The sequence below is a fragment of the Salmo trutta genome, chromosome 13, assembly GCF_901001165.1.
Source record: "Salmo trutta chromosome 13, fSalTru1.1, whole genome shotgun sequence".
NCBI lineage: Eukaryota > Metazoa > Chordata > Actinopteri > Salmoniformes > Salmonidae > Salmo > Salmo trutta.
This window is the reverse complement of record NC_042969.1, coordinates 34,024,304-34,040,864: the sequence shown is the minus strand read 5'-3', so window position 1 is coordinate 34,040,864 and position 16,561 is coordinate 34,024,304. Positions and strand designations below refer to the sequence as shown.

General features: G+C 43.8%; 2 protein-coding genes across 9 annotated transcripts in view; both read left to right on the top strand.

The window, feature by feature from the left end:
- LOC115205682 (E3 ubiquitin-protein ligase SH3RF3) overlaps nt 1-10,605 on the top strand; it is a 58,790-nt gene extending 48,185 nt beyond the window's left edge. For all 3 annotated transcript variants that reach the window (XM_029771918.1, XM_029771916.1, XM_029771917.1), the window contains 6 exons: nt 1,504-1,628; nt 4,691-4,861; nt 5,111-5,397; nt 6,455-6,987; nt 7,228-7,538; nt 9,573-10,605. In XM_029771918.1, coding sequence (XP_029627778.1) covers nt 1,516-1,628; nt 4,691-4,861; nt 5,111-5,397; nt 6,455-6,987; nt 7,228-7,538; nt 9,573-9,753 — 1,596 coding nt within the window. In that variant the 5' untranslated portion in view covers nt 1,504-1,515 and the 3' untranslated portion in view covers nt 9,754-10,605. The remainder of the gene's footprint in view (nt 1-1,503; nt 1,629-4,690; nt 4,862-5,110; nt 5,398-6,454; nt 6,988-7,227; nt 7,539-9,572) is intronic.
- A 232-nt stretch (nt 10,606-10,837) lies between these two features.
- LOC115205681 (kinesin-like protein KIF3A) overlaps nt 10,838-16,561 on the top strand; it is a 64,932-nt gene continuing 59,208 nt past the window's right edge. For all 6 annotated transcript variants that reach the window (XM_029771914.1, XM_029771913.1, XM_029771912.1 and 3 more), the window contains exons 1-7: nt 10,838-11,005; nt 11,672-11,954; nt 12,336-12,480; nt 12,772-12,856; nt 13,421-13,526; nt 13,752-13,891; nt 15,155-15,352. In XM_029771914.1, the coding sequence (XP_029627774.1) occupies nt 11,000-11,005; nt 11,672-11,954; nt 12,336-12,480; nt 12,772-12,856; nt 13,421-13,526; nt 13,752-13,891; nt 15,155-15,352 (963 nt within the window). In that variant the 5' untranslated portion in view covers nt 10,838-10,999. The remainder of the gene's footprint in view (nt 11,006-11,671; nt 11,955-12,335; nt 12,481-12,771; nt 12,857-13,420; nt 13,527-13,751; nt 13,892-15,154; nt 15,353-16,561) is intronic.

Here is a 16,561-nt window from a genome sequence, read left to right as displayed (position 1 = left end):
CTGCCTGAGGTGGAACAGCCACTGAACTCTGGGTAGTGGTCCCTCGCTGAGTCTGGACCATTCCAGACAGCATTGGCCCACTCCAGAGCTCGGCCCGTCAGGCAGGAAACGAGGGCACTCACGCTCTCCTCTCCCGAGGGAGCAGGTCTGACGGTGGCCAGGTACAGCTCGAGCTGGAGCAGAAATCCCTGGCACCCAGCCGCCGCTCCATCATACTCCCTCGGGAGCGCCAGACGAAGCGCGCCAGCCGAAGGTGGAGAGAGGGGTTGGCCGCTGCTCCTGCTGACTCCATAGTATTGTGGTGCGGGATTCTGTAAGGCTCGGGCGTCGTGAGTGAGGAAAACGCAGGAAGCAGCGAGCACAGGGTAGTGGCTTTTTACTGGGTCAAGAGGCGAACACACACAAGCCACCCCAAACAGCGAATAGCGCGCACACAAAACAAAGTGCCCCAAACACAGGGGAAAACACATGCAGCGCAAAACTAACGCACAAGCGTAAACACAAGCACACAAACAGGAATGACAATCCCGCACAATGAGAAGGCGGACCAGCTAATACTTATAGCCCCGCTAATCACCCCCACTACGAACAGGTGCACACAATCACAAATGGGGGGAAAACAAAAAAGGGAATCAGTGGCAGCTAATAGGCCGGTGACGACGCCCCGCCTTATCTCAGGTCACTAGTCACCATAGCAGCATAGCAGCACCCACCAGTAGCACGCGCTCCAGCAGGGATATTTCACTGGTCGTCCCCAAAGCCAACACCTCCTTTGGCCGCTTTCCTTCCAGTTCTCTGCTGCCAATGACTGGAACGAATTGCAAAAATCACTGAAGCTGGAGTCTTATTTCTCCCTCTCTAACTTTAAGCATCAGCTGTCATAGCAGCTTACCGATCACTGTACCTGTACACAGCCAATCTGTAAATATCCCTACCAACTACCTCATCCCCATATTGTTATTTATCCTCTTGCTCTTTTGCACCCCAGTATCTCTACTTGCATATCATCATCTGCACATCTATCACTCCAGTGTTAATGCTAAATTGTAATTATTTTGCCTCTATGGCCTATTTATTGCCTTACCTCCCTACTCTTCTACATTTCCACACACTGTACATCGATTTTTCTATTGTGTTATTGACTGTTTTTCTCTATATATAGTGAGAGGAAGAACACTCTGGCAGTATACATATTTACATCTTGGTCTTCCTCCTCTGTTTCTATAGGATGAGAGGAAGAACACTCTATGGCAGTATACATATTTACATCCTGGTCTTCCTCCTCTGTTTCTATAGGATGAGAGGAAGAACACTCTATGGCAGTATACATATTTACATCCTGGTCTTCCTCCTCTGTTTCTATAGGATGAGAGGAAGAACACTCTATGGCAGTATACATATTTACATCCTGGTCTTCCTCCTCTGTTTCTATAGGATGAGAGGAAGAACACTCTATGGCAGTATACATATTTACATCCTGGTCTTCCTCCTCTGTTTCTATAGGGCGAGAGGAAGATGAGTAGTGGTGAAGCTCCTCCCACCATCACCATGGATTTGATCAACCCCCAGACCCCCTCCGCCTCAGCCGACACCAAACAGTCTTCCACTCAGCAGCTCTCCATCAGTGTGTGAGTAACACTGGAGAAACATTAGAGTAACGTAGTAGTAACGTAGTAGTAACTACTAGAGGTCGACCGATTATGATTTTTCAACACCGATGCCGATTATTGGAGGACCAAAAAAGCCAATACTGATTAATCGGCCAATTTTTTTATTTTATTTATTTGTAATAATGCCAATTACAACAATACTGAATGAACACTTATTTTTACTTAATATAATACATCAATAAAATCAATTTAGCCTCAAATAAATAATGAAACATGTTCAATTTGGTTTAAATAATGCAAAAACAAAGTGTTGGAGAAGAAAGTAAAAGTGCAATATGTGCCATGTAAGAAAGCTAACGCTTAAGTGCCTTGCTCAGAACATGGCAACATATGAAAGCTGGTGGTTCCTTTTAACTTGAGTCTTCAATATTCCCAGGTAAGAAGTTTTAGGTTGTAGTTATTATAGGAATTATAGGACTATTTCTCTCTATACGATTTGTATTTCATATACCTTTGACTATTGGATGTCCTTATAGGCACTTTAGTATTGCCAGTGTAACAGTATAGCTTCCGTCCCTCTCCTCGCTCCTACCTGGGCTTGAACCAGGAACACATCGACAACGGCCACCCTCGAAGCAGCGTTACCCATGCAGAGCAAGGGGAACAACTACTCCAAGTCTCAGAGCGAGTGACGTTTGAAACGCTATTAGCGCGCACCCGCTAACTAGCTAGCCATTTCACATCGGTTACACCAGCCTAATCTTGGGAGTTGACAGGCTTGAAGTCATAAACAGCGCAATGCATTGCTAAGAGCTGCTGGCAAAACACACGAAAGTGCTGTTTGAATGAATGCTTACGAGCCTGCTGGTGCCTACCATCGCTCAGACTGCTCTATCAAATCATAGACTTAATTATAATATAATAAATGCACAGAAATACGAGCCTTTGGTCATTAATATGGTCGAATCCGGAAACTATCATCTCGAAAATAAACATTTTTTCTTTCAGTGAAATACGGAACCGTTACTAGCTAGTTTAATGCTAGCTAGTAACTTACCTTGGCTTCTTGCTGCCCTCGCGTAACAGGTAGTCAGCCTGCCATGCAGGCTCCTCGTGGAGTGCAATGTAAGGCAGGTGGTTAGAGCGTTGGACTAGTAACCAGAAGGTTGCAAAAACGAATCCCCGAATCCCCCCTGAACAAGGCAGTTAACCCCCGTTCCTAGGCCATCATTGAAAATAAGAATATGTTCTTAATCTGACTTGCCTAGTTAAATAAAGGTGTAAAAAAATAAAAAAAATAAAGAAATCGGGAAATCGGTGGCCAAAAATACCGATTACCGATTGTTATGAAAACTTGAAATCTGCCCTAATTAATCGGCCGTTCCGATTAATCGGTCAACCTCTAGTAACTACCGAGTAATACAGTAGTAAAATGGTAGTAACAACCTCCGCTGATACCAAGCAGTTCGCCACCTAGCAACTCCATCAGCTTTTGAACACTGGACTAACACTGGACTAACACTAGACTAACACTGGACTATCACTGGACTAACACTGGACTAGTAACAGCTGTAGCCTTGGAGCAACACTGCAGGAAAACGGTAGTAATAACCAAAGTAGTAACACCAGAATGGAGTAGCGTGACAGTGGTTTAACACTAGAAATTATACATGACCTGGAAAGGTCATTTAAACATGAGATATGGAATTTGTCATCTATACAGTGACTTCCTTACAGTGTGTCTGTATCTACAGTGTAACTTCCTTACAGTGTGTCTGTATCTACAGTGTAACTTCCTTACAGTGTGTCTGTATCTACAGTGACTTCATTACAGTGTGTCTGTATCTACAGTGACTTCATTACAGTGTGTCTGTATCTACATTGACTTCATTACAGTGTGTCTGTATCTACAGTGACTTCATTACAGTGTGTCTGTATCTACAGTGACTTCATTACAGTGTGTCTGTATCTACAGTGACTTCCTTACAGTGTGTCTGTATCTACAGTGACTTCCTTACAGTGTGTCTGTATCTACAGTGACTTCATTACAGTGTGTCTGTATCTACAGTGACTTCATTACAGTGTGTCTGTATCTACAGTGCATTCAGAAAGTATTCAGACCCCTTGACTTTTTCCACATTTTGTTACGTTACAGCCTTATTATAAAATTGATTCCATTTTTTTTTTGCTTATCAATCTACACACAATACCCCATAATGACAAAGCAAAAATAGTTGTTTATATGTTTTTGCTACAAGCTTGGCACACCTGTATTTGGAGAGTTTATCTCATTCTTCTCTGCAGATCCTCTCAAGCTCTGTCAGTTTGGATGGGGAGCGTCGCTGCACAGCTATTTGCAGGTCTTTCCAGAGATGTTAGATTGGGTTCAAGTCCGGCCTCTAGCTGGGCCACTCAAGGACATGTCCCAAAGCCACTCCTGCGTTGTCTTGGCTGTGTGTTTAGGGTTGTTGTCCTGTTGGAAGGTGAACCTTTGTGAGCGCTCTGGAGCAGGTTTTCATCAAGGATCTCTCTGTACTTTGCGCTGTTCATCTTTCCCTCAATCCTGACTAATCTCCCAGTCCCTGCTGCTGAAAAACATCCTGTCTCTGAGCTCTACGGACAATTCCTTCGACCTCGTGGCTTGGTTTTTGCTCTAACATGCACTGTCAACTGTGGGACCTTATATAGACAGGTGTGTGCCTTTCCAAATCATGTCCAATCAATTGAGTTCACCACAAGTGGACTCCAATCAAGTTATAGAAACATCTCAAGGATGATCAATTTAAACATGATGCACCTGAGCTCAATTTAGAGTCTCATAGCAAAGGGTCTGAATACTTATGTAAATAAGGTATTTCTGTTTTTCATTTTTAATAAATGTGCACAAAATTCAAAAAAACAGTTTTTGCTTTGTCATTATGGGGTATTGTGTTTAGATTGATGAGGGGAGAAAATTATTTAATACATTTTAGAATAAGGTTGTAACGTAACAACATTTTGAAAAAGTGAAGGGGTCTGAATACTTTCCGAATGCACTGTATGTGAGATTGTTGTAACCTAACATGTAATCCGTTCTTCAGGTGTGCTGCTCTGTACTCCTACAAGCCCCGTCGCTCTGAGGAACTGGAGCTGAGGAAGGGGGAGATGGTGGGGGTGTATGGGAAGTTTAAGGAGGGCTGGCTCCGAGGCCTCTCTCTACGGACAGGCAAAGTGGGCATTCTGCCCGGCAACTATGTCACACCTGTCCTCAGGTAAGCGGGAGAGCTATTTCTGACGGTTTTATTACGCAGACCGTGAGAAACGAGTGGCAATTGTTATTTGGATTGTAATGCTGTGGTTAAAGTTATCAGAGGGATCAGCCTTTCTGTTAGCTGATTTGGGGGTCATCAGTGACACTACTTTCCTACAGTGGTTCCATCTATTTTGACTTTCATTTGTGTCATGGACACCTAATTTATTGATTTTGACACCAATATCTATTTATTCCCTGCCTGCCGCAGAACCTCTGCCAGGCTCTTGGATTCCAAGGCAGTGACGGCAGGCCCTAGTACAGTCTCTGGAAGAAGAACCTCCTCGTCCTCCAAAACGCCAGCGGTGGTTCTAGCTCTCCACAGGGTCAACTCAGATGGCACTAGTTACTCTACTCGACAACGGGTTCCGCAGCAGTCCATATCCGTGGCCACGCAGCCTATGATATCATCAGGCGGCGCCATGAGACAATCCCTGCATGGGGTGGGCTCGGAGGGATGGGACACAGTGAGGAGGGTCTTCCATCGTTCACACAGAGGTAACGATGGATGGTTTTCAGCTGTTGGATGGTTCCACAGTTCCATAGTGCTGTATTCTCAGTCTCAACTATGTTGGTTGGTTAAAATCCTAACATTATGCAGTATTGACCAATCAGCGATATTAAGCCAGGAAAGAAGGCTTCTCTATTCAGTATTGACCAGTCAGAGATAGTAAACCTGTAAAGAAGGCTTCTCTATTCATTATTGACCAGTCAGAGACAGTAAACCAGTAAAGAAGGCTTCTCTATTCAGTATTGACCAGTCAGAGATAGTAAACCTGTAAAGAAGGCTTCTCTATTCATTATTGACCAGTCAGAGATAGTAAACCTGTAAAGAAGGCTTCTCTATTCATTATTGACCAGTCAGAGATAGTAAACCAGTAAAGAAGGCTTCTCTATTCAGTATTGACCAGTCAGAGATAGTAAACCTGTAAAGAAGGCTTCTCTATTCAGTATTGACCAATCAGCGATATTAAGCCTGTAAAGAAGGCTTCTCTATTCAGTATTGACCAGTCAGAGATAGTAAACCTGTAAAGAAGGCTTCTCTATTCAGTATTGACCAGTCAGAGATAGTAAACCTGTAAAGAAGGCTTCTCTATTCATTATTGACCAGTCAGAGATAGTAAACCTGTAAAGAAGGCTTCTCTATTCATTATTGACCAGTCAGAGATAGTAAACCAGTAAAGAAGGCTTCTCTATTCAGTATTGACCAGTCAGAGATAGTAAACCTGTAAAGAAGGCTTCTCTATTCAGTATTGACCAATCAGCGATATTAAGCCAGGAAAGAAGGCTTCTCTATTCAGTATTGACCAGTCAGAGATAGTAAACCTGTAAAGAAGGCTTCTCTATTCAGTATTGACCAGTCAGAGATAGTAAACCTGTAAAGGAGGCTTCTCTATTCAGTATTGACTAGTCAGAGATAGTAAACCTGTCTATTCTAGTTGATATGTCAGATGGTACAATGTGGAACCCAGAACAGTGCAGTGGAAATTACATTGCGTTGATTTGACAAGGATCCATTTTGAGTGACTTCAAAGTATGTTTCATGTCCTCTCAGGCTCATCTCAGCGGGGAAAACACTACCCCCACACCACCATCTCATCCAGCTCAGCCCTTCAATCCCAGACCCACAGTCAGAGCTCCTCCCAGAGCTCGTCCCAGAGCTCGTCCCAGAGCTCGTCCCAGTGCAGTAACCACTACCCCCACACTACCACCGCCACCTCAGGCCTTCAGCCCCATTCTCAGTCCCAATCTCACAGCCAGAACTTTAGCCACATCCAGGGCCCTGGCTTCTCCCCTGCTCTGCTCAGGAAGAAACAACACATGAGCATCCTGCCCATTCACAACAGATCTCTGGCCTGGATGTCTGAAGGGCCATCGCCCTCTAGTGGTAGTTTTATGAAGGACAGGGACACTGCTGCCAGAGATGCGTTTGATAGGCAGGTGTTGGAGACGAGGCAGGTGTTGGAGACGAGGCAGGTGTTGGAGACGAGGCAGGTGTTGGAGACGAGGCAAGCAGCATCGAATGGTCAGCACTCCATACACTCTATCCTAGTGAGACCAGACGCCCTCAAGAACAACACAGAGAAGGTAACACGCACGCCTGCCTTCTAGATCTTATTAAGTAGCTTAGAGGGATAGTTGACTGGTTTCATGTCTATTTTGACTTCTATTTCATTTTTATTTATTTTGAAATTCTCTCTTACCATGAACTCATTCACATAGCACATTCTGACTGCCACTGTCTGCTATATCCAGCATCAATAATCTTTATTCCTATTCCACTGCTGTATCATAATGTCAACATTGTGTATGTGTTTTCTCCCTCAGCCCACCAAGTCAGTGCGGTTCCTGATCCAGCCTGATTCCCCTCCACCACGGCCCAGGACCACCTCCCTACCCTCGGGTAGCCAGCCCCCCGCCAGTACCCGGCCTGGTCCACCTCCCCTGGAGGTCTGGGCTCCATCACTCACACTGGGGCGAGACGGGCCTGGGATCATACTGAAAGAAGGCAAGGCTCCTGTTCTTAGGAAAGGTCTGGAGACAAACCCCTCTGATGTTCTGACTTCCAATCAGAAACCTACGTCTTCATTATCATCATCAGCACCATCTGCGTCAATACAGTCCAGCAGCCCTAGCAGGTAGGAGAGGAACCAGCACCTCCTTTTTCACAAACTGGCCTGCTTAGTGTCTGGCTTCAGGAAGTAGGATTTCTGTATTTTGTATGTGATGGTGGTCCTCTGTGGCTCACTTGCTTCACAAGGGTCGTGAGTTCGATTCCCACTGGGGCCCCCCCATATGTAAAATATGCTTGACTATAAAACGCTTGACTATAAGTCTCTTTGAATAAAAGCGTCTGCTAAATGGCATATAAACTCAGAAATAAAAGAAACAATCTCTCACTGTCAACTGCAGCCCCCAACTGCAGTTGACAGTGAGAGGACGTTTCTTTTTTGGGGGGCTGCAGTTGACCTAGTGGTTACAGTGTTGGACTTGTAACCGAAAGGTCACAAGATCAAATCCCTGAGCTGACAAGGTTAAAAAAAAAAAAAATCTGTTGTTCTGCCCCTGAACAAGGCAGTTAACCCACTGTTCCTAGGCTGTCATTGAAAATAAGAATATGTTATTAACTGACTTTCCTAGTTAAATAAAGGTAAAAAAACGGTTTATTTTCAGCTAACATGTGTAAATATTTGTATGAACATAACAAGATTCAACAACTGAGACATCAACTGAACAAGTTCCAGACATGTGACTAACAGAAATGGAATAATGTGTCCCTGAACAAAAGGGAGGTCAACATCAAAAGTAACAGTCAGTATCTGGTGTGGCCACCAGCTGCATTAAGTACTGCAGTCCTCTTCATGGACTGCACCAGATTTGCCAGTTCTTGCTGTGAGATGTTACCCCACTCTTCCACAAAGGCACCTGCAAGTTCCCGGACATTTCTGGGGGGAATGGCCCTAGCCCTCCCCCTCCGATCCAACAGGTCCCAGACGTGCTCAATGGGATTGAGATCCGGGCTCTTCGCTGGCCATGGCAGAACACTGACATTCCTGTCTTGCAGGAAATCACGTAAAGAATGAGCAGTATGGCTGGTGGCATTGTCATGCTGGAGGGTCGTGTCAGGATGAGCCTGCAGGAAGGGTACCACATGAGGGAGGAGGATGTCTTCCCTGTAACGCACAGCGTTGAGATTGTCTGCAATGACAACAAGCTCAGTCCGATGATGCTGTGACACACCGCCCCAGACCATGATGGACCCTCCACCTCCAAATTGATCCCGCTCTGGAGTACAGGCCTCGGTGTAACACTTATTCCTTTGACAATAAACGCAAATCCGACCATCACCCCTGGTGAGACAAAATCGCGACTCGTCAGTGAAGAGCACTTTTTGCCAGTCCTGTCTGGTCCAGCGACGGTGGGTTTGTGACCATAGGCAACGTTGTTGCCCGTGGTGTCTGGTGAGGACCTGCCTTACAATTGGCCTAGAAGCCCTCAGTCCAGCCTCTGTCAGCCTATTGCGGACAGTCTGAGCACTGATGGATTGTGCGTTCCTGGTGTAGCTCAGGCAGTTGTTGTTACCATCCTGTACCTGTCCTGCAGGTGTGATGTTCGGATGTACCGATCCTGTGTAGGTGTTGTTACACGTGGTCTGCCACTGCGAGGATGATCAGCTGTCTGTCCTGTCTCCCAGTAGGGCTGTCTTAGGCGTCTCACAGTACGGACATTGCAATTTATTGCCCTGGCCACATCTGCAGTCCTCATGCCTCCCTGCAGCATGCCTAAGGCATGTTCACGCAGATGAACAGGGACCCTGGGCATCTTTCTTTTGGTGTTTTTCAGAGTCAGTAGAAAGGCCTCTTTAGTGTCCTAAGTTTTCATAACTGTGACCTTATTTCCCTACCGTCTGTAAGCTGTTAGTGTCTTAACGACCATTCCACAGGTGCATGTTCATTAATTGTTTATGGTTCATTGAACAAGCATGGGAAACAGTGTTTAAACCCTTTACAATGAAGATCTGTGAAGTTATTTGGATTTTTACAAATTCTCTTTGAAATGCTGGGTCCTGAAAAAGGGACGTTTTTTGTTGTTGCTGAGTTTATTGTGTTATGTGTTAGATAGACAATCTCTTTCTCTATTCCACTCATTCCCCTTTTTCTATCCCCCCTCAGACACAGAGTAGGGACGTCCTACCAGGCCCAGACAGAGTCAGAAATGAGTCTGATGCAGGGTGAGCCTGTCCTGCTTCATAGGCATCGGCCTGACGGACGGGTTCTGCTCACCCAGGAGAGCAGTGGCCACACAGGCCTCTTCCATAGCAGTGTTCTACAGTTCCTAGACCGGTTCAGTTGACGGCCTGTAGTGTTTAGTTTTTATATGTGTGTTTTTCACATAGAAATAGAATGACTAGAATGGGAGAAGCTCCTTCGACCGTGACAATTTGGTATGCAACTCATACACTCATGGGTACACTCAATATGGCCGCCGGCCCACCCCCTCACATAACGTTGACTTGAAAAGGAATGTCCATTCTAGAAATTCTATTTCTATGGATCTCCACGCTTTGACACTGCCAAACGAGATGCCAAATCTGTGGAAGAGTGTGCATGTGTATTTTATGTGTGTTGAAAATAATATATTGTATTACTGCCATATAGTGACCAAATACAAGGGGAAAAAAGTTTTCCCCTTGAGATTCCTTGGGCCTGTTTTAAACTGTAGACATAACTATAAGATTCTGAGATATATTTGTGTATTTTTTTGATGTGCAGAAGCATGAGTTGCACATAGACCTACTGTATACAGTTATTTTTACCAATCCGTTGCACAAACCCACCTCAGACCAATGTTTTGCATAAAGAATGAGTGTTTTCTTTATTCAAGAGCTAAAGGACACACTGTTCAGTGCCTTTGCAAAGCCCACAGAGTCTAGATTTGAAAAACAATAACAGTGTTTTTACCAGAGGCTAAATGTATACAAAGTGATGATCATATAGTGGTAATAAACAATGCTTTGTCAACTATAGCATGCGTTTGTTACATTCTCAACGTGATTTTGATGAATAACTGCACACCCCATGGTATGTGTTCTGTCCTGTACATTGAAGACTTTTCTGATAACAGAGACACATGTGTCCTCTAAGGGATTCTCCTCTGCTCTTTGAGTGCTGAAAATAAATAATGTATGACACATTATAGCAAAAAGACTCGTTTTATTGGCTGTTGCATGGATCATGTTCCCCTGTTCTGTTTTTCATCTCACTGTTTGTCTTAACGTTTTTCAACTAACATTTTAGGTGAATACAAAAATGTGACGTTGTTCACTACAACAGACATAGTGAGCTAGGCCTTTGACCTCTACCTATAGCTATGCCATCTCTACTGTACTTTACTGTACCAAGCTAGTCCCCCAATCCTGTTACTGCGCAGCCGCAGCTTCAATTCGTCCAGACGTGACAACAAACGTTATCAGCATTGGAGGAAATGGGCACAGCATCGGCATCTCAATCATTTTCATAAGATAAACACTTCCATCAAACCATCAAAACGCGTTTGCTATTGTCTCATATTATTTAATCATCAAAACTGAGGTCTTAAAATGCCGGTAAGTGGGCTCTTTCTATTTCGCTTTATTTGTGTGTGTTTTTCAGAGGGGTCCTCCCTTCTTTTTTGATGTGATGCTAACTATTTTACCTTGCTATAGTTAGCTTCGTCTTGGGTTTTGGATGAGTTAGCATTAGCTATTTTCAACCTGTTTTAGACAGTGTCATTATATTTGATAGAGATGTAGCCACGTTAAAACTAGGATGCAGCAAGGGGCATCTAGCCAAGTTGTTGTGTTAACTACGTTTTATTCGTTGTGCATAGCGATGCAGCAGCTGGTTAGTTAACATGCTAACATTAGCTTGCTTGTTTGCAATACATTGCATTATAGCGAGCCAGCTAACTAGCTAGCTACGTGCCAGCACGTATTGATTGGCCATCCATTGGACTAGCAACTAGATCTTTCAACTATCTTGACAGTTAATTAGCTTCCTAACTAGATATCTTTGCTAACGTTAGCTGTACTGTAATGTTAGCTTGCAAACTGAATTCATTGAGACAAGTTACCCAGACAGTTTGATCTCTCTCTTTGCTGTGGTGAGATGAATAACGTTAGCTATGAGCAGTGTTTTCATATTGCATTACATGACATCATGCTGAGCCATCGGCTCTGAAATCACGTAGCTACTAGGTGGCTGGCATCATGCATAGTTATTCCCCTTTGCAGAGCAACAAGATGGACAAATCTGACAAGCCGGAGGTCATGGACAACGTGAAAGTGGTCGTGCGATGCCGCCCGCTGAACCAGAAGGAGAGGAGTATGGGCCACAAGCAGGCCGTCAGTGTGGATGAGAACCGAGGGACCATCACCGTCAACAAATTAGAGACCACCCACGAACCCCCCAAAACCTTCACATTTGACACCGTGTTCGGACCAGACAGCAAACAGCTGGACGTTTACAATCTGACAGCCCGCCCCATCATAGACTCAGTATTAGAGGGTTACAATGGTAAGTGGAGAGAGGATTTGGAATGATGGAAATGCTTTGTCCATTTGCTGTTGTTGATACACCATGTAAAACAACACAATTGCACGTGTTGACTGACTGACAATGACAGGCCTATTATCAGATGGCTTTTGTGAATTCCTTTTCAGCATAGCCCCCCCCCCATTGTTTATGAGTGACAGCCTCCATTCGTTTATAGTGATGTGTGTATTCAGATTAGGAGTGTTGCTGTTTCATCCACCACGAAGGGGCGGTTTCCCAGACACAGATTAAGCCAAGTAGATATTCTCCATTGAGAATGATTTTTAGTCCAGGACTAGGCTCAATCTCTGCCTGGGAAACCGCCTCCTTAATGTTTTAATACTGAGCCTGTGTTTTCTCCAGGGACCATCTTTGCGTACGGACAGACAGGGACAGGAAAGACGTTCACCATGGAGGGAGTGAGGGCAGTGCCAGAGCTCCGAGGAATAATCCCCAACTCCTTTGCTCATGTGTTCGGCCACATCGCCAAAGCAGAGGGCGACACCCGGTAAGGACATTTAACACAAACAGGCAAAACAATAAATCAATACTAGTTTATGGCCAGGCAATTGTTTGATGCAACATGATAAGACTGACTTGACTTATTCCTTTCAGCTCCTAGGAGAGCAAAAGGCCTCAATCATGAAACACTGGTTAAGACACTGGTTGGAGTCAATGTAAACAGAACATTCTTAGGCATACAAGAAAAAAAGACAGGCAATGTTTTTGACATGCTTGTTGCTCACTGTCTCTCAGTTGAAGGTTGATCTGAAATAAGTATCTTTCCTGTCAACCGCAGGTTCTTAGTTCGAGTCTCTTATCTGGAGATTTACAATGAAGAAGTGAGGGACCTGCTGGGGAAGGACCAGATGCAGAGGCTGGAGGTAAGAGGATATGATATGCTTCTCAGAATAAACATCCCATTAATTTAGCAAGAAGTAGCAGTACGACGCAGCTGTAGAAATGAAGAACATTACCCATAATTATGACTGTTCATTACATTAACCATACAAGAATATAAGGCACAAAACACTGGCACTAGCTTCATAGGTAGTAGCTTATTGGTTAGATTTGATTTGAAGACCACAGTGACCAAATGATAAAGTGGAGTATGATAACGTTGGTTCCGTGAAGGACAGAACAGGACATTACACAATACTAGGGGCCCAGAAAGGGAACTAAAGATGATTTCCTTATCATAACTAATCTCCATTGGTTTGTCAATAATACATCAATGTCGTTGGTTCCCATGACTGTGGGATGTTCTCTGTTAAGGGAACTATATACGATTAAACCTCTCATAATTCACTTCTTAGTTTCTAATACAGATGAGCATGATAACGTTGTTGGTTCCCAGGAGGGAACTTAAGATATTAAGGTAAATAGGAATTGGAGAGTATTGCCTGCTCCTAACTCATGTCATTGGTTTGTGTTGGTGTGACCGCCAGGTGAAGGAGAGGCCAGATGTGGGCGTTTACATCAAGGACCTGTCTGGTTATGTGGTGAACAACGCTGATGACATGGACAGGATTATGACAATGGGGCACAAGAATCGTAAAGTTTCACATTAAACATTTTAGAAGTGTTCTAAGCATTCAAATTCATGAGCATGTATACCATTTGCCAGGCCCCCCTCACAAAAAAGGTTTATAACCTCAAGGGTCTTTTCCTGCTTGAATAAAGGTTACACCACACTCATGGAAGTTACCATGAAGTGTAACCAAGAAAATTCAATCTGATGAATTTTATGTTTCTGAAAGTGTTCTTTATCCCACCTAGGCTCGGTTGGCTCCACCAACATGAATGAACACAGCTCTCGCTCTCATGCCATCTTCACCATCACCATCGAGTGCAGTGAGAAGGGCGTGGATGGAGACCAGCACGTACGCATGGGAAAACTCCACTTAGTGGATCTGGCGGTAAGGAAGTCACATGAAGAATTAAAAATATCATTTTTCTCAACAGATGGAATCTCCCATAGAGGAAACTTGATGCTTTTTCAGGAGTAAGAAAATTATTGGTAACTGTTTTTTGAGATATAAGAACATAATCTGTATAGATTACTTTCATACATTTCTCTGCCTAGGGTCTTCTTAGTCTCTGCAATTTGAATTATAATTTGAATTTCAATATAGGACTTTTATGAGCATTTTTACTCCAATGATGAGTTTTAAAGGCCGCTAGGGGAAGTCAGTAAGAAATGTTGAGCGTGTTCTTATCAGATTGAACATTTATTGTGGAATAGAAATGCATCTGTAGCTTTATAAGGTGTGGCCCCTCTGTCTCTCTGTCTCTCTCTCTCCCCCCCACACACATAGCAAACAGACAGAAAACATAAAAACACCAGTTAACCCCCACCACCTCTCTCTGTCTGTCTGTCTCTCTGTTTGTCTGTCTCTGTCTCTCTCTCCCCCCCACACATAGCAAACAGACAGAAAACATAAAAACACCAGTTAACCCCCACCACCTCTCTGTCTGTCTGTCTCTGTCTGTCTCTGTCTGTCTCAGTCTGTCTCTCTCTGCCTGTCTGTGTCTGTCTCTCTCTGCCTGTCTCTCTCTGCCTGTCTCTCTCTGTCTGTCTGTCTCTCTGTTTGTCTGTCTCTGTCTCTCTCTCCCCCCCACACATAGCAAACAGACAGAAAACATAAAAACACCAGTTAACCCCCACCACCTCTCTGTCTGTCTGTCTCTGTCTGTCTCTGTCTGTCTCAGTCTGTCTCTCTCTGCCTGTCTGTGTCTGTCTCTCTCTGCCTGTCTCTCTCTGCCTGTCTCTCTCTGCCTGTCTGTGTCTGTCTCTCTCTGCCTGTCTCTCTCTGCCTGTCTGTGTCTGTCTCTCTATGCCTGTCTGTCTGTGTCTGTCTGTGTCTGTCTGTGTCTCTCTGTCTGTGTCTCTCTGTCTGTGTCTCTCTGTCTGTGTCTCTCTGTCTGTGTCTCTCTGTCTGTGTCTCTCTGTGTCTGTCTGTGTCTCTCTGTCTCTGTCTTTCTGTCTGTGTCTTTCTGTCTGTCTGTCTGTCTGTCTGTCTGTCTGTCTGTCTGTCTGTCTGTCTGTCTGTCTGTCTGTCTGTCTGTCTGTCTGTCTGTCTGTCTGTCTGTCTGTCTGTCTCTGTCTCCCCCCACATAGTAAACAGAAGAAAACATAAAAACACCAGTTAACCCACCACACTGTACCCTGTCCCCCCTAGGGTTCTGAGCGTCAGGGGAAGACGGGAGCGACGGGCCAGCGGCTGAAAGAGGCCACTAAGATCAACCTGTCTCTGTCCACACTGGGTAACGTCATCTCAGCTCTGGTGGACGGGAAGAGCACCCACGTCCCCTACAGGAACTCCAAACTCACCCGCCTGCTGCAAGACTCACTGGGGGGAAACTCCAAGACCATGATGGTAACTAACAACACTTCCTGCTTTTACTTCCTGCTGCTTTAATGCTATGGGTACACTCAAAATGGCTGCCAGTACACCCGTTATGGCATCATTGACTTCATTGTTTCAGCCCGTTGTACTTTATTCTAGTTCTGTGTTGGTACCTCATTAGTGTCAATGGTAGCAATGACTCGTTAGTTTCAAGTTAATGTCACATGCACAAGTACAGTGAAATGCCTTTCTTGCCAACTCAGAACCCAACAATGCAATAATCAATAACAATGTAATACTAGAAAAAACACATCAGAGAAATATGAAGAACACAATAAGTAAGTAAGTACACTATATACAGCGTCAGTTAATACCATACTATATACAGGGTCAGTTATAATACCATACTATATACAGGGTCAGTTAATACCATACTATATACAGGGTCAGTTACAATACCATACTATATACAGCGTCAGTTAATACCATACTATATACAGCATCAGTTAATACCATACTATATACAGGGTCAGTTAATACCATACTATATACAGGTTCAGTTACAATACCATACTATATACAGGGTCAGTTAATACCATACTATATACAGGGTCAGTTAATACCATACTATATACAGGGTCAGTTAATACCATACTATATACAGGGTCAGTTCAGTACCATACTATATACAGGGTCAGTTAATACCATACTATATACAGGGTCAGTTATAATACCATACTATATACAGCGTCAGTTAATACCATACTATATACAGGGTCAGTTAATACCATACTATATACAGGGTCAGTTACAATACCATACTATATACAGGGTCAGTTCAATACCATACTATATACAGGGTCAGTTACAATACCATACTATATACAGGGTCAGTTAATACCATACTATATACACGGTCAGTTACAATACCATACTATATACAGGGTCAGTTACAATACCATACTATTTACAGGGTCAGTTAATACCATACTATATACAGGGTTAGTTACAATACCATACTATATACAGGGTCAGTTAATACCATACTATATACAGGGTCAGTTAATACCATACTATATACAGGGTCAGTTACAATACCATACTATATACAGGGTCAGTTAATACCATACTATATACAGGGTCAGTTAATACCATACTATATACAGGCTCAGTTAATACCATACTATATACAGGCTCAGTTAATACCATACTATATACAGGCTCAGTTAATACCATACT